Genomic DNA, 26,436 nt, shown 5'->3' with positions numbered 1-26,436 from the left:
CTACTCCAAAACTCACCAACTCAAAAGATGAGAAACACTGAGAATGCAAACTGACTACCACTAAAGGCAAGGGAATAATTTAGACAATGAGCATTAATTTCTTTTTTTGGTAAAATGTATAAATAGTGACAAGTTTTGAATAACCTTAGGACCTTCTACCACCAAGAAGCCAGGGTGAAAAAGGATCAGTGAGGTGCTGCTGGATCCATGAGTCGTGACTGTCTTCTTGATCTCTCTCTCTCTTTCTCCTTTCTCCTCCTTCCTTTCCCTTCTATTTCTTTCTATCTCTCTACCTCAAATTTTACTGTCAAATACAATCAGCACTATTGACTTCGACATATGGTCTTGTTTGCATCTTAATTCAGGCAGAGGCATCTCTTAATAATCATACAGTCTTAACAGTTCTGACAAATTTTTCCATTTTTATACGCCTAGACCCACAACATATTTAAATTGCGGTGTTTCAGGAACTTTCATAATTAATTTCCATAATCAGTAATTTTCATTGAATCTTCACCTCATCCTTTGCATAGTAGCCTGAAACATCATACTTTAAGTGCCACATATTATTTTGCCATTAATGCCACTTGGTGCATATATTATATGTGGTGACATTTTATTAATTGCCCATTACCAAGGGTGTATATAAATAATTTCCTTTTCTCTGTCATAAACTTTTCAGAAGATTTGGCTGAGGAAAACAGATATATGCACTAGTGGGCTTGATTTCAGGTGTTTTACTACAGACTGCTAATATAGTGGAGTTGGCAGTACATGTGCTGTGCTGCTTTATTTCTAGCCTTCGCTTCCCTGATCCTACATAACTGAGAGGAAGAACTGAAACACTAATTAGTGAAAGCAGACTGTGCATCCAATTCCCTCCCTCATCCTCTCTTTAGCTGCATAAACCTTTGCTCTCCAGTCTGTTAGTCTGTTGGCTCAGAATTATCATCATGAATATCTCAGATTTCTTCAGTATCCTTTAAGCCATTTCTCTTTTACTGAAAAACTCCCTGCCACTGACTATTCAAGGTTGTTTGCAAGAGAAATCTTATTATTTTTACACTCAGTAGGTCCATTTCATCCTCTGCCCATAGGAAAATTTCCCAATATTGGCTTCATAGTACAGAAGCCACTACCAATAGATCCATTCACAGACCCTTAAATTCTTATTTCTTTCTTCTTTAGACAGGGTTCAGCAACTCTGTGATGTCTATGATATCTGTCTTTAGCCAAGGCTGATAATCTCCACTGCTTAGAACTACTCTCCTTCATCCCTTTAAATTGCTGCCACTTAATCAGAACTTAACATGCTTCTCAACTCACATGTGTACATATTTGTACACTTTATGTATATCAGTCACAGGACTGATAGAAACAGGAAGAAACAATGCAAATTACTGGAAGAGCTCTCTGAGCAAGTTTGTCATGGGTGAGGAATCTCATATTCTGTCTCTGGAAGATAATCTGAACCATTTCTTCTGGTGGGGGTCTTGCTTTTCTGCTGAATTCATGCCTGTTGCATGTTTTGTGGAACCACGATGGCTCCTGTGCTGCTACCAGTCCAGAAGGATGTCCATGGGAAGAGGTAGCACTGTTTCTTTTTCAAGGATACTTCTGAATATGCTTCACATGAAGATTGCAAATGATGTGGACGCACAGATGTGGATGAAGTCAGGCAAGGTATAGCTGTATTACAGCATCAGCATCTTCCAATTTATGTCAGGAGACTTAGAGGTGGCAGTGAGTAGAACCCTTCAAGAAGTGATAGGAGAAACTTCCTAGGGGATAGAGCAAACTGAGTGGAGTTTATTATAGCTGAGACTGCCATTGAGTAAACTAAAGACAAACCTGCAGGAAAAATCTGCCTGCAATAATACTTGGGCAAATGTATGTATGTTCTCTATGTGTTTGTATGTTGTGTATGTGTATGCGTACAGAAATACCAACTTTGGCTGCGAGTCTTATAGCTGAATATTCTGAGGCAGGTTATTATTCACTGAGCTGCAAAAGAGGATGATTCACTGCTCTTTTACTGGGTTTCTGAGAGGAAATTGATGGGGGTTTCTCAGTGTACTGCAGAGCTAAGTTGAGTCAAACACTAATGCTTGATCTTCTTCTACCTACCTGTTCCTCAGAGAAGAGGTGAGGAGGGAAGTGCATGAGATGAGACTACCACAGGGCTTTTTGCACTCTTCCTCCATATATTTTTCCCTTTCTGTTTAGGGGAAGAGCAGAAAAGAAGAAATAGAACCCTTGCACCATCAAACTCAGTGAGAGTTTTTCCACTGACTGCTCTGCAGAAGGATTTAATTTCTAATGTTTTAAATATAGAATAATGGGTTTGTAGTCATTAAAAATGGCAGACTGAAACAAAGCTACATTTGTTTCAGTCTTGAAACAAAAATTAACAAGTTTTGAAATAAACAGTCTTGAAATAAACAGTCTTGAAATACAAATTAAAAAAACAGTCTTGAAATAAAAATTAAAAAAAAAAAAAAACATGATCTGCTAAATATTCCTCCTTAAAAACATGAAGATTTAGGGATGTATGGGAGAAACTAGATGTTTATTTGTTCCAGCTAAAAATATAATGAAAAAAGGGAGATCCTTAAATTTACTTTACTGCCTATTTCTAACATTGAACACATTTCTAGAATAAGGCCTAGTTTTCAGAATTAATGATGTACTATGCTTCAGCAATTCCAAGAATTGCTTTTTGATTATTTCGTTACTTAAGTGGAACTTACATGTCTAAATCCATTTGACTGCTTTGAATCTCTTGACCTCTAAGAAAACTCTAGAGCATGTGAGTGTGCTGTGTTTTCATAAACCAGTAAGGAGTTTATATATAAGACAGGTAAGTATATGTAGGACTCATGTTGTGTGCCACAAACTTATTTATTTTTTGTAATTGTGATTATGCAAGCATATTCAACAAAAATCATTATGAACTTGCATCATCATTGAAATGAGAGGATGGTAAACTGGTGTAGTTACTTTTGCAGATTTCTTGCAAAACTACATGAAGTTCCTTTTTGACATAAAGCTTCTCCCCACATTGTAAATTAATGTACAGTTTAACCTGTACACACTGTTTCAGTTCAGCATTAATCATTATATATACAACCAGTAAGGTTAATCCTGCTGGTTGTTTAAAAGAACAGTAAGATTCAGTGTGAAAAGGGTGAATAATGGAATAAAACTGCAGCCTAGAAGGGGATTTAGGGCAATGATAGATACCATTTTAATTTTAATGATTTTATTCTTTGCACTGGTGGGATAGCAATATTAACTAGAAATTAATTTTAAAAATACATAAAAGCCCTAGGAGTGGGAATGAGGGCAAGAATAGATAGCTATGCATAGGTATGTTTGTACAGACATCGACATAGAAGGAATTGAATTTATTTGGCAGTCTTATGACTCTTGCAATTAAATGTACTGATAGGAGTTGATCACCTTAGGTGCTTCATAATCAAAAGAAAAAGGCATCAACAAGAAGGGATTTATGAAATTTTAAGACAGTCATTGATGGTAACTCAAAACCTTGGTCATTTAAATGTTAAGATTCCAGCTGAATTCACAGTGGCAATACTGCATAACATATTGTGGTAATGCATTTTCAGTAAGCATTACTCTTCCTGTAGGTGGAAACTGCCATCATGGTCATAATGAGAAGCATTGGGTTTTGGAGGTATTTCAGTTCTATAATTAAAGAGATGTTTTTCAAAAAGGACAAATCTCTTCTTTGATATAGTCAAAATTATATCAATCTATTACTTTAAAAAATCTGGAATTTCTGTATTTTCCCATTTTTCAGGAATGATTGTAGATTAAAATGTTACCCAGTGATATATTAATGTGACAATTTTTTTCAAGTGTTACAGATCTTCTTTGGAAAAAATGAAATAAGCTGCATGATTTTCAAATAAAAAAAATCTAAATTTGCAGAACTTGCACCAATATTGTCAGGCATGTTATTAGTTTGTTTTATCATTTAATTACAGTATACTTCTACTTTTCTAAAGTATTTTGAGATACCTTAGAATTCCATTGAGAATTAGCAAATAAGACTTACATGTTACAAATATAGGACAACAGCATTTTTTCTATCAAAGGATATTCTTTTGTTGTTCAAAAAAATGTTTGATGCTCATATTTTTAAAGAAATCCTTTGAAGTTCACTTCAATAGAAACTCTTGCCATACAGACCAGATGAGATTTAGTTTACTAATTAGCTGCTTCATTTTGATTTAGCATATAACAAAATCAAATCACAACTGTAGAATTTTTATTAATTAAACTTTTAAAAATAGCTGTATATGTGCTGATGGCAAACTTTTAACCTGCCTTCATATTTTATTTAATTTTCTTTCTTATTAATTCCAGCCTGATTTAATGCTCTATGTTTTCAGGTAGACAATGCACTCACTAGCTGAAGAACAGGAGCTAGAAGTGAGGCTCATACAAATCCTTTTTGTAGAATGAGTTTCAAAGCCCATGAACAGCAATTCCCCTACAAGATCCCCCCACATTTCTGTCAAACGCTCTTACAAAGTCCACCATGGTGCTAAACCCGTTTTTCCTCCTTTACTCTTATTCTGCTTTTATGTCCTTCACTGGTGTGAACTTTTATTAAATCCCTCCCCATGTGCTTTCACATCAAGAAAGTATTTCTGAAGGCAATATTCACTAAAGGATATATAGGAATAATTTTTGAAATGATAGATTATAGGGAGAAGAAGTTTTGGGTTTTTTTTAAAGTTCAGGACTTTTTAGGAAAGGAAAATTATGTATTTTCTTTACTCTCCCTTACTTAATCGACTTCTTTCTATCCATGTCTCTTGTCATTGAGGGCATGCCCCAGAAATTATAATTTTCATCCAAAATCACACATTACCTTGTATGTTTCTACTGTCTTTACTGCTTGATCAATCCTATTAATTTTGTGTAATCCCATCCATCTCTAGTAGCATTCAGTGAAACAGCTCTTTTTTAGGTAGAATTAAAGCTTTCAATGTTACAAATCAGCTCTACATGCAACTGAACTGCTCTTTTAGTTTGCTGAGTATAGATAAGCAGAAGTTAACACAGCTCTGTGAAGCTGAAATGGTGAAAAGAGTCCAAAAATTGCCTTTTACCACTCTACACACAATCTCCCAGCCTTTGAAAGAAGACCTGCATTTGGTGCATCTGTTGGTTTGTCTTTTGTAGGACCTGCTTGTTTTTATGCTCTAAGTATGACCATAGTTATGAACACTACACATTATGCTTATTTCTTTTTATATTCCATTTAAATTTTGAACTCTTCTTAATCTTATTTGGAAAAAAAAACCACACAAAAAAAAAAAAAACCAAACACAAAAAAACCCTAAAAAAAGACCAACAAAAAAAAAACAACCAAAAAAAAAAAAAAAACACTGGAAGTTGTGTGGATGTTTCTAGAATATAACCAGAAGGTTGCAGTCTCCTTTGTCCTTTTGTCCTATGATTCCAGCATCTCCAGGAGATTTACGACACAGTTCCTATGTGGCCCAGTCCAAATCCAACCTTACAATCATGACTTTTTCAGCAAGTAGGTAAATAATTTCTTCTGCTACTACCTGTGAGATGGAAGCAATTAAAAACAATCAATGTATTTTCATTCTGGCTTGCTACTGTGTTTCATGCAAGCCACATTAAACTGAGTAGTCTTTCCATATCCTTTTGGTTAGATTGGTCTAACCACTGGTTTTGCCTTACTGAAGGAAGAAGGGATATCACAGCTTGGCTGCAGTAAAGGTAGTCTGGTAGGTGGAGCTGGAGACCAGATGCTTTGCAAGAAAAAGGGAAATATAAAACCAATCACTGCCCCTTGCCCTCTGGATTAATGGCAATCAAAATCTCTGATTAGCTCTGCTATCCCCCTGCCCAAGGCAATAGAGCCTAAATTGTGCACCGTTTCCAATGCTATTTCAGGTAGGGAGAAATACTTCTGTGGTTCTTCTCTGTGTTAAATTTTGTTTGATTGGAAGCCACTTTACTAGAAAGTGGGTTTTGAGCCTAAGTGCAAAAAATATTTTTTTTACTTCTAATTATTCATCTGATCACTTCTTTAATGGAGCATTTGATTTATTTCAAAGCAATCTCTGCTTTTTATATGTAAATCACGAGTTTGAGAGTGTGCTAATTAAATTATGCAAGGAAAATGCAAGGAAAAACTGTTCTAATCAAAAGGTGGAAATTCTATTAGAATGTTTGATATTTATTTATATAGGCTTCCAAAAGAGGTAGCAATTGACAGTCTGAACTGCACTGTACACCATGTTCCCAAGACAAATGCAGTACATACAGTAACTAAGAAGATTAATGTATTCTGTGAGGCAAAGCATTGCAATCAGAAACCAATAATCAATACAAATGACCAGTATGACCCAGGAAAAGATTTTCATTAATTCCAGGTTAATTGGAGTTGTGTTAATTCCTTAATTGCTGAAACAATAATACATACAAATGGCCAGTCTGACCCAGGAAAATATTTTCATTAATTCTGGGTAGAGTTGTCTTAATTGCCTAAAGCACACATCTGGCAGTTTTTAGTTCAGGAAGGAAGTTATCAAAGAACTGAAGTATTCTAATTTTTCTAATGCTGATCAAGTACTTCTCCAAGTTTTAAACAGCTCAACAATACCAAAGCTGTGAAAAAGCACTGAAATTTAGCTCAGCCATCTAAAGAATTTCAAAGCACACATGTTATATTAATCATTGTACTGAGATAAAAAGCTGGAATAAGTACCAAGAAAATATAAGCAGCTCTAGCTGTATATAGAACTTTTCCACTTAGGAAGGTTTTATCTTAGTGTGTTTTTCATTAAATACAATGATAGCAAGAAGAAAATGCACTAAAAAAATGTTTCCTTCCGTGTATAATTGCATTCTTAGAATCTCATTTTCCAGGTTCTCATGCTGTTTGGAAACACTGACAGCAGGTTGTCCAATGACAGAACTAGATACTTCCACATGTATATTTTGAAGTTAGAGGAGAAATTTAGATGCACATATTTTTGCTGTTTCCATGTCAGAAAAGCAAAATCTTCCTTGAAGAATTGGATTTAATTTTGTTTCACCATGACTTCTTCAAAATAAAGAAAATTGTTCCCTATGTCTCTTTTTTTTTTCTTTTCTTGTTCTTCTCTTCTGTTAAATTGTTGGATTGTTAGTGCTTTCTCAGTAGTTGGGAATTTAAAATAGTGCTTCATCATTGTACAAGAGGTTGCAGGCAAATAGGAATTCAATCTCTGCTTATCATGAAGTGCTCTCTATGTCTTTTTTTCATGAGCCCAAAAGAAAAGATATGCCCTAAAGTCTTCCTAACAGCAGGTTTTACATTTTCGGTCCTCCAACACATTCTGAGTTCTGTAAGCTCTCTCCTGCTTCCTGCCACTTTTTACTATCAGCAGAGCAGCCACGTAAGTCATCCATGAGACATGAACACCGTTGTGAGGAGAGCTGGGTTACAGCACGTGTGGCCAGCACTGAGCCTTGTCCCCTGCAGAGCATCTGCAGAGTCAGAAGATGCCAACTTTGATATGAGCAACTTGCTCATTGGAGCTGACACGGCCACGAGGCTACGCTGAAACAGATTCTGCATCGAATTCTTAAGAATGGGGTTTGAACTGTGAGGGGGCTAAAAAGGGAAGGGCAGGCAGTGTATTTCACCACTCTCTAGAATGGTTGCACCTGTCTTGGTACATGGGTAATTTCCTAAAAATAATATAAAGAATTCTGAAGGATTTTATGATGATCCTAAGTACTAATTGCAGAATGAGGTGAAATGCTTCCATTATGGTCTACTGCTCTTTCAGCTCATGAGTTAATCATTATAATAACAGCAACCTTTTCCTTCACATTTATAAAACAGCTAGTAAATCTACAGTACTACAATAACATAAAAATAAAAATTATTCTAATTATCTGGAAACTAAAAGGCCAAAGAAAACAGAGGCAGTGAAAATGATTGATTCACACCTGGTTAAAAATGACATTTCAGAGACATGATTCTTGAATTGAAATGTAAGTAAAAGAGTTAGTCTATTGAAGCAATTTCAGGGAGGCCTTCCAGGTGAGATCTTCAAAGGCATATAATTCAAGGAACAAGTGTTAATTGAAATTTGTTGGAAGTGAAGTTCCTAGAGTTCTTAAATGTAAAAGTTAGAGAAATTCTGAAGGCATTGAAAAAAATTACAGCACAGGCAGTGTCCAGATTCTTTCCATCGCCACTCACTTTGCTGAAATCTGGGGGAAAATTGAAGCCCCTGTAATAATCAATTACATGTCAAAATTATGTTTAGTGTGCATCTGAAGGAGTGAGCAATATATTATGTATCACAGCTCATAAATGGCACAGCTTTTGAATAGTAGCAAATAGATTTAGTATTAGAGATGGAGCTATTTTGCTGCAGAGTTAGCCCAACATTATTACCTTTTTCTTTTTCTTTTGTGGTCAACATATTTTCAAAATATAAATATGAAAACATAGGAAATGTCAACATTGTTGATATACATAAAATAGAATGCTATAGCTAGAGGATTTGGCAACAGTGTGTAAACACAGATAATGCTATAATGCAGATAGTGAATCAGCTGGAGTTTTCAGAGAAGAAATTACAAAATACAGATTAAAAATCTCAAGTGCATCCATTATAAGGTGATTGTCTGAGGACAGCATCAGCAACTGGCTATAAATTTGGCCTGCCCTGTAAGTGTCTATTTATGTAAATGTATACATGTGCATACATATATTGTTCATATAATTATGTGGTTATGTGGTGTTTATCCATAGTGTGAGCAGGTGGGAATGTGTCTATATGTGTATATTCCTGTACCTGAGGTTCACAGGCTGGCTAAGGTTGGAAGGCAACACAATGGGACTTCTGGTCCAACCTCCCTGCTTAAGCAGGATCACACTAGAGCACATGGCCCAGGATTGCATCCAGAGGGTTCTTGAATATCTCCAGTGAGGGACACTGCATAACCTCTCTGAGCAACCTGTTTCGGTTCATTACAGGTTAAATGCATTAAGGTTAACATAAAATGCATCAAGGTTAAATGCCTTTAATTATATACAAAATGCACTAAAAATAAGTGCATTTAGAGTTGTGATTTTATGCTAGTTTGGTATTTTTTATTGTCAGAGGAAAAGAATTTTTACACTTTCTCTTTGCAAATACTCTAGGACTAGGGAGTGTATTAATCCCCATAGGACAGGGGTGTGATTAATCACACCTTAGTAGAGAGTGAATGTCCACCCTGCAGCTTTGATGAAGTCACTAGATATAAAACAAAAATTAATTTGGCCTATTTAATTTCACATTTTAGTGATTCATTATTTTGACTCATATTTTCTGAATTGATCTGTATTGCTATATTTAGGAAAAAGAATAAAACTTCATATTATTTGGGTTCCGTTTTGCATTTTATACTATGTAGTTTTAGAAAAAATTACTGCTGAGGTGATGATATACTTATTAACAGTTTTAAAAATCTGACAGGTAGGTAACAATTTTTATGCATTGTTGTTATCGTGAACAATTTAAGTAGTATTTTTAGATTTCTTTTATGTTGCAGCAGCTGCTCTCAATTTTTCTAAGTCAGATTGCAGTTGCTGAAAGGCTGCTTACTTCCTCTCTCTCTTCTTGTAAAGAAAATGACATACTGTGTTAGCTGATTTATAAACTGGTGGGGAGGAGGGTCGTTTCGTTTCAAATAAGCCATTATTTCATGTATTTTTAGGGCAGAAGAGTCACCATTTTCTTTTTGACTGTTCTGTTAGAAGTTTGTGGGAGGAGAAAAGTGGCTGCTGTTAGTAAGAGGCGTACAGAAATGTATCTATGCCACTGCTTTATTCTGTTGTGCAGGATGTGAATTAACAGGATGCAGCTAGTCTGAAAGAGGCATATGCAACACATTCTTTAGCCTTATAGCAGAAATAGAAATTTGGCTCTCAAATCTAGGATGTAAGGGGAAAAAATGTATCTAATTTCTGACAGAAACTTTAGCCTTAAAGGATTGGTTACTCAAAAAACTCTAAGAGTTTTTAATTTCTCTTCATTAGGCTTTCTATCATTTCTATTTGTTTACTTCCTAAGTGTGTATTTTCTCATTCTTTTTTTGTTGTTGGCTTTACTTTGTTCCTTTGATCAGAATTCAGTTTGCCTTTTTTTAAAATAGCTTTTAATTTTCAAATCAAAATTAGCTACGCGAAAAGGCAGGAGAGTCTGTAAATATGAGAAATTAATGACTCACCTGTATTTTCAAATATTAAAGAGACATCTAATTAGAGTATTGGAAGATCTTAACTATTTCTGATTTCTTTATGATTTTAGCTATACCGTATCATCTGAAAATTACATTTATTGCCTTAAAACCTTATTGTGGTATCAAAGAATCTTATGCTTACTGATTGGAGAGCATATTTGCATGTCCTGAAATGTTACCATTATTCAGTAGTCGTCCCATTTCCAGCTTGTTTTGAGGCTGCATGGTAGGAGACCCTGTGAAAATGCAAATACACTGCCTACCTTGAGTTTTGTATCCTAATCAGATGCAGTAGAAGATGGAAAGAGAAGCACAGTAAAGTGAAACTTGTAGAATATTTTATTAGCCAGGACAGTTTGCTGTCTATAGTGCTCTTTCTGCTAGGCCAGTGTCACCTCTGCTGCAGCCAGAAAACATTTATAAGGTTTCCAAATGCATATTCTAAAACATTATGATGTTTGTGTTTTGGGGACAAAAAACTCCCTTGACTATCACCATACCACCTAAATTATCTCCTGCAGCTCATAACAAAGGTTCTCTGAGCTAAGGTGATCTGAAACACAGCATTTCTAAGCACATTTTTCATTGGACTGTGGATCTTAAAGGGTCTTTACATTCCTCTCTACTATTTCATCTCTACTACATCTCTACCCTAAGAACTTCTTCTCTACCATCATAAAAATATTAAAGCAAGTCTCTGTAGACAAAATTGCTGAAGAACCACCCTGCTGTCATTGCACTGGGACAATTGGCCTGTACTGTAAAGCCAGGAATGCCCCCTTGACATCAGCAAACATCTGAGTTGTGGCTTCTGACTTATTTCCTTTGCAGCATCTAAATGCCACCTCTTCCAGCATCTTTAAAACTCATCCTTCACCTTGTTTACTCAATGAGGTTGCATTATTTGAATTCATCCTAGCATTGAACTTCCTTTCAAATACAGTAGATGTTTTCTTAGATTTACAATGTTTCTTAATGTCCCACACTGATATATAACTGCATCAATATAAGGTTTTAAAAAGCTTGTTCCCACAAAATTTCTGGTTAATGCTTAATAATTTTCAGAAATGTTCAGATTGCAGAGCATGGGAATAATTGCTAAATTCTCCTCACAAGCATATCTTTGTCAGGCAGTCATAAAGCAAGTTGAAAGCAAAATGGTTTATAGAAAATTAGTTACATGGCTTGTAAAATGCTCTACAATGTCCTGAAAACAAAAGGGAAAATTTTCTGCATTTTCACAATTTTGTACTTGCTCAGATGGCCATTAACCAACAAGATGAAAATCAAATTTATCCTATTCACGCTATGAATTATCTGTGATTAGCAGTGTATAGAATGTGATTTTCTAAAGCTTCTTTCATATTCAAGGTATCTTCAAGCACTTTGACAAAAAAAAAGGAGACTAAATAAACACCATAAGTATACTAAACATGTATAGGATAAAAAAGCTTGCCCTTTTCTTTAGGCCAGGACTTTATCTTTGCTTAGTGACTCTTAGAAATCTTGTGTCATAGAATCCTAAAGTCAAGGGGATTTTGCTATTTCCAGTCTTGTACATCATAATAGTTTCTGAGGCTATTTATGTGTCCTGATTTCAACATTTAATTAAGAATGACTGGCAATCATGTTCCTTTCTTAGTGTTATAAATTCTGTGCACCTTAAACTGGCCCTGCTCTATAAAGCCCAGAATCCCTTTATATGTATTTAGGAGTCATAGGCCAACATCTGAAATGTCCAGAAAGAATGAGAATTGACTTGCAATACTTTCATTTTATTGTTATTTGACCTAGTGTTATCCAAGCTGCTATAATGAACTTAAGTCATGCTTTTGTTAGCTCTTCTGAACAAGTTTTCTGTATTCTGTGATGCCCACATAACTCCAGCTAATTGGGCTTTATGAAGTGAATGGGTACCATAAGATTTCTCCACACATCCCGGTGATTGTGATCATGGAAATAAGCTGGGATTTGCATTTGCCTTCATGTCACTGCAGTGGTAGGATCTAGGCTCCAACAGGCCCATAAGTAAGAAAGGCTGAAATAGCACAAATGTAAACTTTTTAATTGCTTTTAATAATATCACCCAAATCCTTTGTGCACATCTAAACAACTTTAACAAATGAAAATTTTTTTCTAACTACCAGAAAGTATGGTCTTCCAGTAGGCATGTATAGACAGGAGTACAAGTAACATACAGCATTATTATCAAGATGAGGTAAACTTAACCACAATTATCATGTAGCCAGTATAAGGTCATTAAACAGGTATAGCTGGAAGCTTGGCTGCAATCTTTTAGCAGGATCTAACTTGCTTTACCTTGTGCAAATAGCAAAAGCCAATGAAGGCTAAAGGGGAGTAAGAAGCTTGCCAGAGCCATTCCATTATAACAGAGGAGGAGATACTATTGGTTTATGAAGTATTCAAGTATATCTGAAATATAAAGAAATACAGTTATGATTGTGTTTTTACCATTGATGAATGCACAATTCAAGAGTATCAAAATCTGAAAAGAAACCTGCTTACCCATGTAGTGATTTTCAAAGTCTTTTAGTTAAATGGTTTACACTGTTCATTAATTGGTTTGGTACTTTCAAGAGCTACCCTGCCAGATTGACAATTATGCACTCTAAGCTTTTCACACACTAAATAGCCAAAATAAGCAAAGCTTTTCTACATATCAGATCCTTACCATGTCTTGCTCAGTACTAATAAGTTCGATGGCTTTGTAGGTAATTTTTTATTCTTCAAGACTATTTGTCCTCATTTTTTTGTTTTCTTAGACCACAAGACTATTAGTATTATCAGATGCAGTCTAAATTTCTGTAGGTCTAAACTGAAACCACTGAGCCCTTTGAAGACACCTCTTTCAAGGTTTCACATGATAATATTAAACATTATCAGCTGGGTCAGTTTTGAGTATCAGGGTAATATGGCCCATGGGTTCTTTCATTATTAAGTCTGTCAGACCCTACAAGTTTGTAACATTTACCATCTTGCTTAGTAAGTAAGATCTATTATGGACTTGAAAGAAAAATCCTGTATGAAAGATGGTGGTACAAAGAGTAACCTGATGTACATATCAAGCTCCCAAAAGGAATCTAGCATTAGGAAAAGGTAGTTTCATATTCAGTAATTCCAATTTGCTTAGTCCATGCATTTCTCATGGACCACTGCTTTCCTGAGCCAGTATCTGTGGCTCTAGCTGTGCAAACTGGCAGCTGCTGTGGATCTTCTCCAGGGCAGTGAGCTGGCAAAGGCAAATTTGTGTCACTCATCCTTCCTCTGCCATACAGGAACGTGGGAGGAGTATTAAGCAATGTACCCCATTCTGATACTACTAGAGTGACAAAAGACTGCTTTAGGCCATGCATTGTAATGTTCCTTAAGACTAAGTGAGCCAGGTAGTCTCTACCTATCAGCAATTGCAGTGTCATTACTGAGTTTTTGGGTGAATCCCAGATATTTAATACAATTTTTCATTCAGAGTTCCTCTGCTGCGCCAAGCATAGTGTTAAATAAATGAGTAGTGTTTTAGAAGTCTTTTTTGCATTCATGAAATTCCCATCTGAGCACAAAACAAATCCTTGGCTCCATTGTGTATATCCAAACAATGAAAGAATTTGTATGATTAACAGTTTGTCATGTACTGGTTTTTATGGCCACTGCATCTCTAATGCACTGTGCTATACAGGTCCTTTCGGTGTCCTGGACACTGAGAATTAGCATCCTGCATGAAGTCAGATGCCAGCATTATAGGTAATTCATAGTAAATGTAGGAAATTCCTCACTGTTGTATTTGATCAATGGTAGCAGCAGGGCATTTCACTTGAGACTTATTCAACACAGCTAATCTTGATTCCAGTTTAATATTAGATACAATTTACCATGTATCGGGCTGACAGCAACATCAGAACATTTCTTTCATCTCATTCCTACACAGCTTAAGAAACACACATCCAAGGGCTAAAAAAAGGTCAGTAAATTAAACAAGAACAAAAATTGGCATTATGTCTCCTCTTTCAAGTTTGCATGGAGAATTTTCCATGCCTATGTGCTCTGAAAAGAGCTGTAATACAAATGATACACTGCTGATCTCATGATCCAGAATAACTTTCAAGGCTCGGGCAAGAGCTGTGGACTAAATTCAGCTTTCATTTAGGCCTTATTCCAAATACAGAAATATGTAAAGAGACAGTGGATTCTCATGGTCGAACATAGCAGCAGAGGTGCGTCTCAAGTGCTTTACGGGTGCAAATACAAATTAAAATTCTGTGATGCAGAAAGAACAAACTAAGGCAGATTAGAGTAGGGGGGAAGCTGGGCACGGTAGGTGTGTGGGTTAGAGCACTGTGAGTGATCTCCTAAAGATACAGCAATCTGGCTGAGAGACCAATCGGAAAGCTGCTTATCGTGCACAGCATTCGTGAAAGTGAGCAGCTAGATTCTGACATGACATGGAAAAAATCAAGAAACACAGATACCAATCTGGCCCACATGAACTGGCCAGTCCTGGGATTTAAAAATAATTATTTTTTTTTTTAATCTCCTCAGCATAGCCTTTTTGCTGTGCGTGTGTGTGTGCGGTGGAGATATTTGTTCAGATACCTCCATCTTGCTGGCCCTGTGTGCTCTCTGTCTCTCTGCCAGCACCTAGGTGCTTTTATTGTTCCTCACCACAGCTATCTTTTAATTTGTTGCCTCAGCTGGCTGTTCCTGCCTTTACATTGCCTGTGCCTGGCTTGAGTCCTGTCTGAGCCTCCTTCCTTATTATCTTAACGCTGAGTCATGTTATGCCAGTGTAATACTTTCTATTAGCGAATAGTTTCCTTTCAGTTTCATTGGGAAGGCAACCTTGACAACAAGCTTTGTTGAATCTCACTGAAAAATAAAAGATGCTGCAGAGAGTCCAGAGAAGGGCAAGGACCCTGGTGAATGGGCTGGAGCACAAGTCTTATGAGGAGTGGCTGAGGGAGCTGGGGATGTTTAGCCTGAAGAACAGGAGGCTCAGGGAGGACTTTATTCCTCTCTCTAACTATATGTAAGGAGATTTGAGTAAGGTGGGGGTCATTCTCTTCTCCAGCTTACAAGTGACAGGATGAAAAGAAATGGATTCTAGTTGCACTATGGGAGGTTTACATTAGATATTAGAAGAAATTGCTTAATGGAAAGGATTGTAAAACATTGGAATAGGCTGCTAAGGGAAGTGGTGGAGTCACCATCCCTGGAATTTTTTTTTAAATATGTGGCTATGTCACTTGAGGACATGGTTTAATGGTAAACATGGTGGTGCTAGGTTAGACTTGATGGTCTTAAAAGTATTTTCCAACTTTAAGCGTTCTGTGATTCTGTGAACCAAACTATGACTAGGATATTATTTCTGGTTTTGCTATTTATTTTCCAAGATTAAATACGCACAGCAAAATCTTTTTATGACTGTCTGTTCTGGTTCTGGCCAGGACAAGATAAGTCTCTGCAGTGGTGAGAACAGGGTATGGCTAGAACCTGGAGGTTATTCTATACCACCTTATGTCATTGCTGGGGTCAGGGGAAAGGATTCTCTTGCAGTGAGAAGGAGTCTTTCCTTCTGGAGAGAGTGGCAGAGGGAGTGCTCAGGTAATGCTGGTTCTGAACATTTTGCGTGTGGTTCACTCACCTCCCTCTTGTATGCTTGTTATTAATGTTGTTGCTGTAACTGTTCATTTCCTTATCTCATTGCCATTTCCAGTAAGTTGTTCTTAGCCCATGTTCTTTACCTTTTGTGCCTTCAATTCTTCTCTCCAGCCACTAGCAGGGGAGGGGGAAAGGGGGAGTGAGCAAGTGGCTGTGTGGTTTGGAGCGTATCAGTGGCAGCACTAAATTGAGGAGTAGCATTCCTAGATCACTGCAATGTCTGAAGTTACAGACTAGATGACAAAGTGTGCATATATGTACATGTATATCAAGACATTTTATGCATTTTTATTTTTCCTGTATTACCATTTTGCTTTCCTGTGAAAGAAGATAAAAGAGCCTTTTGCAACCTCACTTACTAGTTTCTTTTAGCAAGTTCTTTCACAATTGAGAATACTTCATTATTATGATGGAAATTTTGACACCATTAAAAATACAGTGTAAAATATGCAGAGAGACTAACGATCTGGTTAGAATTTGTGTGAAATGGAAATGTAAAGGATAGAATGACACCTGTTCTGAATCACAACACTGGAAAAAATGCATGATTGATGCCAGCAGCCCTACCTCTAATTATTGTATTCTTATAGCTTGCCTTGTGGATTAAAAATCAAAGACCTTATTTAGTCACTATTTTGATGACTTACCTGTGCTTTAGGTATTATTTACCCCTGCTGGTTCTGTAAATTTCTAATTGTAAGACTTCTCTCCTGAACCTCTCTTTCTAGAATAGATTATACAACCTTTTTATGTCACTAAGGTCAAAAGGAAGCCAGCTTGCATGAGAAGGGTTTGAGCTGTCTTCTGTCTGCAATGCTACCTGTAATTCACAGAAAAAAATCCAGATATTAAGAGACAAAAGGCAATTCTATCAGCTTGTATGCTTGTAAATATGTGCTTAGTTTCCATTCATCTTCAATTTAAGCAAGCTATCTTAAACTCTGGTGGAATTCAAGAGGGCATGAATTCTACAGTAGGCAGGCACAAGGCTTTGCTAAAAGCTTAACAAGTATTAGTCCTTGCAGCCTCCCATACATCCCATATTATGTTCTAATTTCATCAAAAAAGAGCCACACAACAACCTTGTATGAAGGGTTAGTTAAGACTGAACTTCAGGCAGGGTTACACATAAAATGTTAATGCTGACAATTCTTCATGAATATAACAATCTCTGCTCACTAAAGACTGAGGCAGTATTTTACAACTACAGATATGAATTTTCTAACGCATTCATATATCTTAAAAAAGTAAAAATATGTGTTTCTTAAATTTTGCATATTTCTGAAACAGATAATCCTTGAGATTCCTTTCAACCTAAACAGTTCCATGATTCTATGAGTTTCACATGCCTCAGTTCTCCTGGGGCAGTGCAATTACTCTGCTAGAAGGACAATACAGCAGAAAACAGTCCAGGTTTCTACATTGCAGGGGTGGTAACTTCCTAAAACGTATACTGATGAGATCGGATGTTCTGGAGTGACCTCATACTTGCCAGGAAGAAGAAACTGGTCAGGTTGTGAGATTCAGGAGCAGTCTTTTTTGCAATGACCATAAGAATGTGGAATTCAGGAACCTTCAAAGAAGGAACAAAGCCAAAAGATAGAACCACAACCCTGGTGTTCAGACTTTTTCACGTTCAAATATCTGCTTGGAAGAATCCCATAGTACACAGTCGTAGAGATTAAATGTTCCAGAAGAACTGTTTGATTTTCAAGGATCTTCCTCCTTCAAGTTAAAAAAATGTTCTCCATCCAAGTACAGGAAATCAAGCAAGCATGACAGGAGGTCCACATAATTGAACAAGTAGCTCTGGAAAAAACTGGGAATTGAAAAGGAAGCATACAAGAGATGGAATCAGGGCCAAGTGGCCCAGGAGGAGTACAAATACCCTGTGAGTGGAGTTACAGGATTGAATCAGCCATGACGTGGAAGGCAACAAGAAGGGCTTCTATATATAATAGAAACAAAAGGAAGACTAGAAAAATATGAGCCTGCTGTTGAAAGGATTAGGAGACCTTGCAAGGCAAGGGAGTGGCATAGAAATGGTTGAGGCCTTTTTCACCCATCTTGATAGGTGAGACTGACCTTCAGGAATCTCAAGCCCCTGAGTTCTGGGAGAAAGTCTAGAGCTGTGATGAACTGAACAAAAGACTCTTTCACTGTGAAGGTGGTCAAACAGTGGAACAGGTTGCACAGATGGGTTGCAGAGCTTTCATATGTCAAGATACTCAAACTCTGACTGAACAAAGTTCTGGAATACCTGCTCTAGCTGACTCTGCTTAAGCAGGCAGCACAAGACTAGATCATCTCAAGTCACTTCCAACATAAATAATTATGTGATTATATGTACATATGCCAGTACAGGTACACAGAATCTTTAGGGAAAAAATGAAAGGAGTTCATCTAAATTTTTAGATGTTCTTCTAAATTTTTAGTTCTCTTTTTCCTGAAATTTTGTTAGGCACTTCTACATACAAACTCAGGAACAAATAAAAATGGCCTTTTCCACTGTAAGTACAACTTACACACAAACACAAGGAGCCATAATGGTTCATAACTTACTCGTATTAAAGACCTGAACTGTATATACTTGTGGAAATGTGTAAAACAATATCAATATTAGGGACCATTCATTCAAAGATTTTTTAATGTAAAATAACAGTATGGTCTGTTTTGAACAGAACAGTATGTTCAATAACAGTATGTTCTGTGTTTGACTCTAGCTTCTACAGTGACTGACCCAGTGAGGGAAGTGGTTAAGCTTTTAGGGAAAATCATAAGTGCATGGTCTTTGTGATGGGTGCCTACAAGTTACTTCTTTGAAGTTCTGCATACATGTTATGTATCTTATCAGTAATGTTTTGGCATCTCACAGATGTAAACTCCTGGACACTGCTCTGTGCCTTTCTTTCTCTCTTCTCTCCTGTGTGGCTGCAGCAGCAGTGACACAAAGCATTAAATACATAGATATGTGAATTATCTGTACTTCATAGCTCATAGGCTCAGATTTGTATATCTACTATAAGTAGATGTGTTTTATTCATTTAGGCAATAGTTTGACATCAGGTAAATCCCATAAAACATGTTTCTTGAGCAAAAGCAGTGCACAAGATAGAATTGATGTAACTTTTTCCTGACCGATAAGTCATCGAGATTTGCATGAACAAATCATAATGCAGGAGTATCAAGCAAGGCCAAATGACTATAGAGATGTGCTCTTTATGCTTTAAAACATACTAAAGTAAAGGATATCATATTAAATTATAAACCATCAGTAAGAAGTCAATTGCAAATAAAAATTAAAAGTACCAAAAAAATCTCAAAGCCTGCACATGTAAACCAGTTGAAGCAATACATTAAAACATATTTTAAAGAGTATTACATGAAAATCACATAAAGAAGCTTTAGAATAACATATTATTATAGCTGATTATGTTTTGACAATGTAATAGAACTTTAAAATGCACATGGTTTGACTCCTTTTGATGATAAAATTTATTTTTTCTTTTGTAGAAAATGATGAGGTCATCTGTATTTCATATGTTCATACTAAGCATGGTTGCTGTCGATGTGATTGTTGCTGCTAGCAACTACTATAAAGGAGAAAATTTCAAGAGACAATATGATGAATTTTACCTTGCTGAGGTGAGTATGGTAAAATGACTATCTGGGTAATTTTCAAGATAAGTTAAAGTAAAAAATGTGATTGTCAAGAACATTTTAGTGTGTAATTTTTTATTCCCTGAAGCATTCCAAGAATACTTTGCTAACTTGTTCAACTTCCTCTGTCTGACAATGGCTGACAGCCCTGTCTTACAACCTTTTGAAAGCTAATTTCCTCAAACAAAATGTTAGTGGTAGTGAGCTGAGGCTTAAGTATAACATTTGCAGGCAATGCATGGCTGCTGAGTTGCTATCTTTTTCTAGCAGAAGTGTAACATTCAGAAGAATGTAACTTTAAAAAGATGAGAAATCATTGCATTTAAAAATATAATATAGAACTTCTTCCTAAATAATCTTTATTTTATATATACTTAGCTGCCAGAAGGTCCTTAAGCATAACCAACATAGTGTTACAAATAGTCTGGCTTCAGCAATTGCAAGAGCACACAACATAAAAAACCCATTTATGCAGTCATGAATTCTGCAAAGGAGGAGTCGGTGCTCCTGAACCAGTTAAGTGGAGGTACAAGGGAGCCTGTTTGAATCATTAGCTGGTCAAGGATCTTAGTGTAGAGCATGCACTAGAGATCCTAGAACCTTGCCTGGATTGGGCACATATCTACTCTGTGCTTGCTGTAGTTTCCCTGGCTTCAATAGTCACACAGGTCTTTGGAGCCAGAGAGGTCATTCTTAGACTAGAGGGAATGATAGCAGAATGTTCCTGGTTGTTTCTCTGGTTTTGTTTGTTGTGTGGTTTTCTATGTTTAAATATGTTTGATATTCAGAGTCACATGCCCAACTTTAAATCCTTTAGTCCATAATAGTACAATGCTTTATGAATCTCCTTTTTTTAAGATTGAATTGATACATATTTTTTATCTTAGTTTTAGAATTTGTATCTGATCTCTTAAAATCATATGAGCTGAGAGTTCTGGGACCAGTTCTGGGACTGAAATGAGACCAAAAAAACCTGTTATAAACAGCACCAGAGTCCAAACCTTTAAAAAGGTGTAAATTGTAAAGACAGCAGGGATGAATCATTCTTCATTGTCTCTCATGCTGCTGGGGATTGCTGTATTTTGTATGAATATTAAGTCAATGTTGGCTTGGACAACAATTACAAGAACAATTGTGAAATGTAATGTTTTTGTTTTACCTCAAGTAAGCATGAACATGAAACAACATGAACATGAAAATTATTATCCTGAAAATAAGACATTGGAATAAAACCAGCAAATGCTGGGTTGTCTTCCAAAATGCTTCATGGATCTTAGAGTAGAATTGAGGACAGGGAAACTAATTTTGATCTCCATCACGGTTTAACCCCAGCTAGCAGTTCAGCCCCATGCATCCTCTTGTTCACTCTCCCCCAGTGGGATGGGGCAGAGAATGGTCAGAGTAAAAGTGAAACAACTCATGGGTTGAGATAAAAACAGTTGAATAGGTAAAGCAAAAGTCATACACACAAGCAAAGCAGAACAAGGGATTCATTCACCATTTCCCATGGGCAGGGAAACCATCTCAAGGAAAGCCAGGCTCCATCAGCCATAATAGCAACTTGGGAAGACAAACAGCATCACTTTAAATATGCCCCCCCACCCCTTCCTTCTGCTTCCTCTTGCCTTATATGCTGGACACAGTGCCCTGTGGCATAGGATATCCTTGTGTTCAGTTGGGATCAGCTGTCCTGGCTGTTTCCCCTCCCTCCCCACTCCTTGTGCACCCCCAGCCTGATCACTGGTGGGATGAGAGGCAGGAAAAGCCTTGACTCTGTGTGAGCGCTGCTCAGCAACAGCTGAAACATCCCTGTGTTACCAACACTGTGTCAGGCACAAATCCAAAAAACTAATCCAAGCACCATAAAAACTATGATGGAGAAAATTAACCCTGACACAGGCAAATCCAGTACAATATCCTTGACTGGAAACAAATAATTAAGTCAGCATTAAAGCCTGAGGCCATGAACTCTTCACAGCAGGCATTTTTGCTTTGTGCCCGGGATACAGCAAGAGGAGCCTGGATTCTTAACAAAATAACATTAATTCTATTTATATTCAAAATAGGAAACATTGCATGTCCTATTTCTATTTTGGCTCTGAATATATAGTGTAATTATGCTTTTATTAATCAACGCTAGAAACAATCTCTTCAACATTTATTTCAAGTATAAAGTTTGCAGGGTTTTTTTTTTTTCCAATAGAAATTCTTGCCAGGGTTTATTCAAGGTGAGCATATAATGTAGACTAGTGTATTATAATTCTGTCCTATAAGAAATGTCCAGTTTTCTTTAACAATACATTTTTCTCTTTCTGTGTAGCTTAGAGAATTGATTTCTTAGTGGAGAGGTTGTGAGAAAACTCATTTGTTTACCTTTTTACATTTCCAAGTATATGAGGTAAAGTATTCTGGGAGAGAGAAAGGTGGGATTTTTTATTTGTAAAGCATTTCTAATGTCCATTTATTGGATTTCCTAGTTTTGTTTCTCCTTTTTTTAATCCTAGTGCTTTTACTAGAGGCACTATAAAAAACAAACTAACAAAACCCTAGTTTGTTATAGAAGGAGGAACAAAGTATCCAAAGAGCAGAAGAATAAAAAAAATCCTGAGAGAGGAAAAATCGATAAGCTGGTGTCATTTCCTATTTAGTTGTTGTGAAACTTGCTCTTTGTAGCACAAAGGATGTACAAAGGAAATATTTTTAAGAGCCTTGAAGAAGCTGGATACTCAGATAATGCAGGTTATTCCACAGTGTTTGTTTGCTTGGTGAAAAAGACTAGTTGGAGCAGGATGCACTGCTGTTGCTCTGTCTTTTCCATTAGAGTAGGCTACAGAAAGCTTTCCCTTCATTGGGAGCTGACTTGAGCAGCCATCAGCAGTGAGGATTCACTTTGCTAAAGGAAATGGCCAGATAGACTACAGGAAGCATATCTGGCTTTCTGATACATTTTCTATAAGTTATCTTGGAAGCTGCTGGCTTTAGGAGAAGACATGTCTAATAAAATATCTCATTCGGTCCATCCAATGTATCACACATTGTAGTAGCCTAGAATTCTAGAAATACATCCACTTAAACTCAGTGGGCAAATCTAAATTAATTTATTGAGATGCTCCACAGCAAGAAGAGAAACCTGTTTTCATTGTTGGAAAGAAAAGACAAATTCAAGAAGGCAAAGGCTAAACAAGAAGAGAAAAGAAATTAATCTATACCCAGATCCCATTGTTTGCATAATTTTGTATACCCAGTAGCAAATAAGAGGTCCTGACAGGCATTTCAAGTTGTATGCATCAGTCCTGCAGATTAAGCAAAACCAGAATTTTAACAGGATGACTCAAAACTTCAGTGCAGCATCCTGGAAAGAGTAGAGCTTCAAACACACTTTGGTAATTTTTAATGAGGATGCTGACTTTAAGTGCTCAATACCCAGACAGAATAGTTATGGATGTTGTTTTTTATATAGATCTTCCATTATAACATGTTACATACAAGTGTCATATTTGAATTGCGTACAATTCCTGCAAATACTGTCTGAATACCAGAGTTCAAAACCAGGTGCTCCTTTATAATTACTCCTAGATTCATTTTGTAACTTATCCCCTTGCACTGCTGCCTTTGGGTAGCCTTTGGCCTGTGCTGGATGAAGGAAGGATTGAATGCTGTGTCAAATCTGGTAGTGAGGGAAGTGCTAGAGGTCTGTGCCCTTAATCCCACTGATCCTTCTTGGAAGAATTCTTATCTTTCCTGGCAGTTTGGTAACCTTTCAAGTAAGACACAGTAAATGAGTCTGTCACTGTTGGATGCTGACTGATAGTGAGCTCTGCCTCTGCCAAAAAAAAAGTGTTGAGTGGCTACTAGCAAAAGGTAATGTTGATGAAGGTGGGATTAATACCAGAAAGCTTCCAGATGACCAAAAGGGACATGACTATCAGGAAAATGGCCCATTGCTGTTAGCTCCTTCTTGGCCTCCCCAAAGCAGAGCTGGCAACATAGTGGAGGGTGGCTGCTTGGCAACTACTTATGTGTTACACATGCTTTTTCTGCTCTGGCTTCTTGTATGAGTTTGCTTTTGCCTTGTCTCTACAGCAATGAAAAGAATTATTCCAGCTTTTTTTAAAAAACCCACAAAACTATAAAACCCACAAAACTATAAAATTGTATCGCATTTCACACCTAGCAAAAAGTTCTAGTCAGATATTCTGAATCTTCTCCTGTAATTAATTACAAGGAAGGAAAAAAATACAAGCTCTGTCAGCAGGAAGACAGGTGTATAAATGTAATCAGATGTTATGCAAACCATTTGATACATTTTTAAGTGCCAGTGGTTTGAATTCATTTGACAAGTATGTGAAATGCAAATGATCCTGCCCACACATTTTTAGAATAAATTAAAATACACTTAACATCATATTTGTTAGTCTTGTTCTAATAGGAAGCCTATGTTCTCTGAAGTGTGTAAGTGTGTATTTAAATGGCATTGTAATTCCACCTGCTCTGAGTTGAATCCCAGCTGCTTTCTAACCACTGTTCCATTTTGCCTAATTTAATGGCCTTCTTCTTTTAGGACTCAGTTAGATGTTGTGTCATTAAAAGTGAGCTTCACTTTTAAGATTTTTTTACTAAACCATTTTTCTTGTGTCTTAGAGATTTTCATGTAAATGAAATCAAACCTGGCTCATTGTTCTAGAGCTTTTTAAGATCCCAGTACACAGGCTGTAAAACTGGCCAGATCCATTTGAGGATAAGGGCATAAATGTGTCCCTACACTGTCTGGCATAAACATCAGTGTTTAATTTCCATTTTCACTCCTGCTTGTGACAGTACACAAAAAATATGTAAAATTTTATTTAGCTGTCTTACAATCTCCATCTTTCATGTTGATAAATATATTTTTGATGGACTGCAGAGTTTAAATTTTAAATCACATAAATACTGAAGACAGCATCCCAGAGATTTTCATTGTCAGGATCAGGATTAAAATCTTAGTCTCTAACTTTTTTATCCCCTGCCAAATTCAGTAGATCTCATGTCCCACAGTCAATTAGTCTCTCCATCTTAACAGACTTATAATGCTTGTCTTCAAAGGAGATTTAAGCTGTATTTTCTTTATTTGAACTGCACTTTGAAAGTATTAGTTGCAATTAGACATGACCTAGTGTTATTTTAGGGCCTCTTTTAAACCTCTATGTATGTAAAGGGCCAGAGAGGAACATTTCTGAGTCACAGAAAAGTGTTTCCATTGCATATCCTGGCTGTTGGAAACTGTGGAAGAGAGCATCTTAGAGTATATGCAATGGTAAAATAAGAAGGCACATGAGGAAGATTTTTCCTAGCCAGAATGATTTTTGGTAGTGAGAGAAGTAAGAGAAAATAAATCTTGAAGATGTACACCCATGCTTTTATTCAAACTGAACATTACGCATTTTACTGTGCAAATATTTCAAGAAAGGCCTCTGGAAGAATCCCAGAGGCATTCCCTACAAGTAGAATTCTTCCCCTGTAACTTCCCACCATGTCCAAGTTTTTTAATATCATTATGAAAATTAATTAATTGTGGACTGACTTTGAATTTCCTCTCCTTTTAAAATTTGTTTTAGATGCTTAAAAACCATTACTTCTTTTCTACCTGTTTTGGTTGTTGTATTACTATGAAAGTTTTAGAAAATTGAAGTAGCAATTTTCAAACTTTGGTGTCCTTAGATCTCTTGTAATTCTTCAGAAATCTCATATGTGTTGCTTCATATTTTAAAATGTCATGTCATCATATTTTCATTTTTATGTATGTATTTAAAGTGAAAGGTTATCTGGATAGATTTATTACTTCATGCTTTCTAAGTCATGAAATCTACCTGTCTGTGTTGAGTCTAGAAAATTTTATGAAGTGAAATCTATTATTGTTTGTTCTGTTTAGAATGTGGTTGGTTTTGTTAAATATTATGAAGATCTTTATTTTTGCCATACAAAGCCCTGATAGACAACATGACATAGAAACTTCTAACTTAACTCAGTGTTTTGAATGCATCTTTCTTATTTTATATATCCGTCTAGGTTGCTTTTACAGTTCTGTTTGATTTAGAAGCTCTTCTGAAGATCTGGTGTTTGGGTTTCACAGGATACATCAGCTCATCTCTTCACAAGTTTGAGTTGCTGCTTGTAATTGGAACCACTCTCCACATTTATCCAGACCTCTATCACTCTCAATTTACATATTTTCAGGTATGATCAGCTACTTTTACTTTTTACCCTATATACCAAATTAAAATGTTACCCATCCATATTTCACACAAATTTCAATTTTCTCACAGTATTGACTCATTTTGAGAATAACTTTAAAAGTAAAAAATCTCTAGTTTTAACTGTGTTCATTGGGTGGATTTACAAAAATAGTATTCTTTCTATCTTTGCTGAGAAGTCTTTTCTGTTATCAGTAACTCCGATTTCTTGTGTGAGTTGTACTGTTCAGTAGGTTCTGGTTTGTTTCTTCATTGTTCTTCGCTGAGCCTTGACCTTTTACACAGCTGTTTACAACATCACCTTCCCATAGTGTCCACCCCTACTTTCCTGGCTGCTCTCCCTGAGGCCTCAATTCACTTTTGTTTCTCCAGATCTTCATCTCTGTGGCAGTCACATGCTAAGCTACGTTACTGTGGGTCTTCTGAGGTAATTTCTCCAGAATCATCCTAGACTTGGGTTTTTTAGCTTTCCAGCCATTCTTTTCCTAGAGGGAGTGTGTTTATTGAGGCTCTTCTTGCATTTTCACTTGGGGGAAGAGCAGGAAAGAGAGATAAAAAAAAACCTAATTCTGAC

The 26,436-nt window shown here is 36.5% G+C and overlaps 1 protein-coding gene across 7 annotated transcripts in view; it reads left to right on the top strand.

The window, feature by feature from the left end:
* NALCN (sodium leak channel, non-selective) overlaps positions 1–26,436 on the top strand; it is a 230,477-nt gene that overhangs the window by 97,956 nt on the left and 106,085 nt on the right. For 6 of the 7 annotated variants that reach the window (XM_068182537.1, XM_068182539.1, XM_068182536.1 and 3 more), the window contains 2 exons: positions 19,486–19,617; positions 25,678–25,845. In XM_068182537.1, the coding sequence (XP_068038638.1) occupies positions 19,486–19,617; positions 25,678–25,845 (300 nt within the window). The remainder of the gene's footprint in view (positions 1–19,485; positions 19,618–25,677; positions 25,846–26,436) is intronic. The other variant, XM_068182541.1, reaches the window with a different exon arrangement.

The sequence above is a fragment of the Anomalospiza imberbis genome, chromosome 2, assembly GCF_031753505.1.
Source record: "Anomalospiza imberbis isolate Cuckoo-Finch-1a 21T00152 chromosome 2, ASM3175350v1, whole genome shotgun sequence".
NCBI lineage: Eukaryota > Metazoa > Chordata > Aves > Passeriformes > Viduidae > Anomalospiza > Anomalospiza imberbis.
This window is presented reverse-complemented; position numbering and strand designations above follow the sequence as displayed.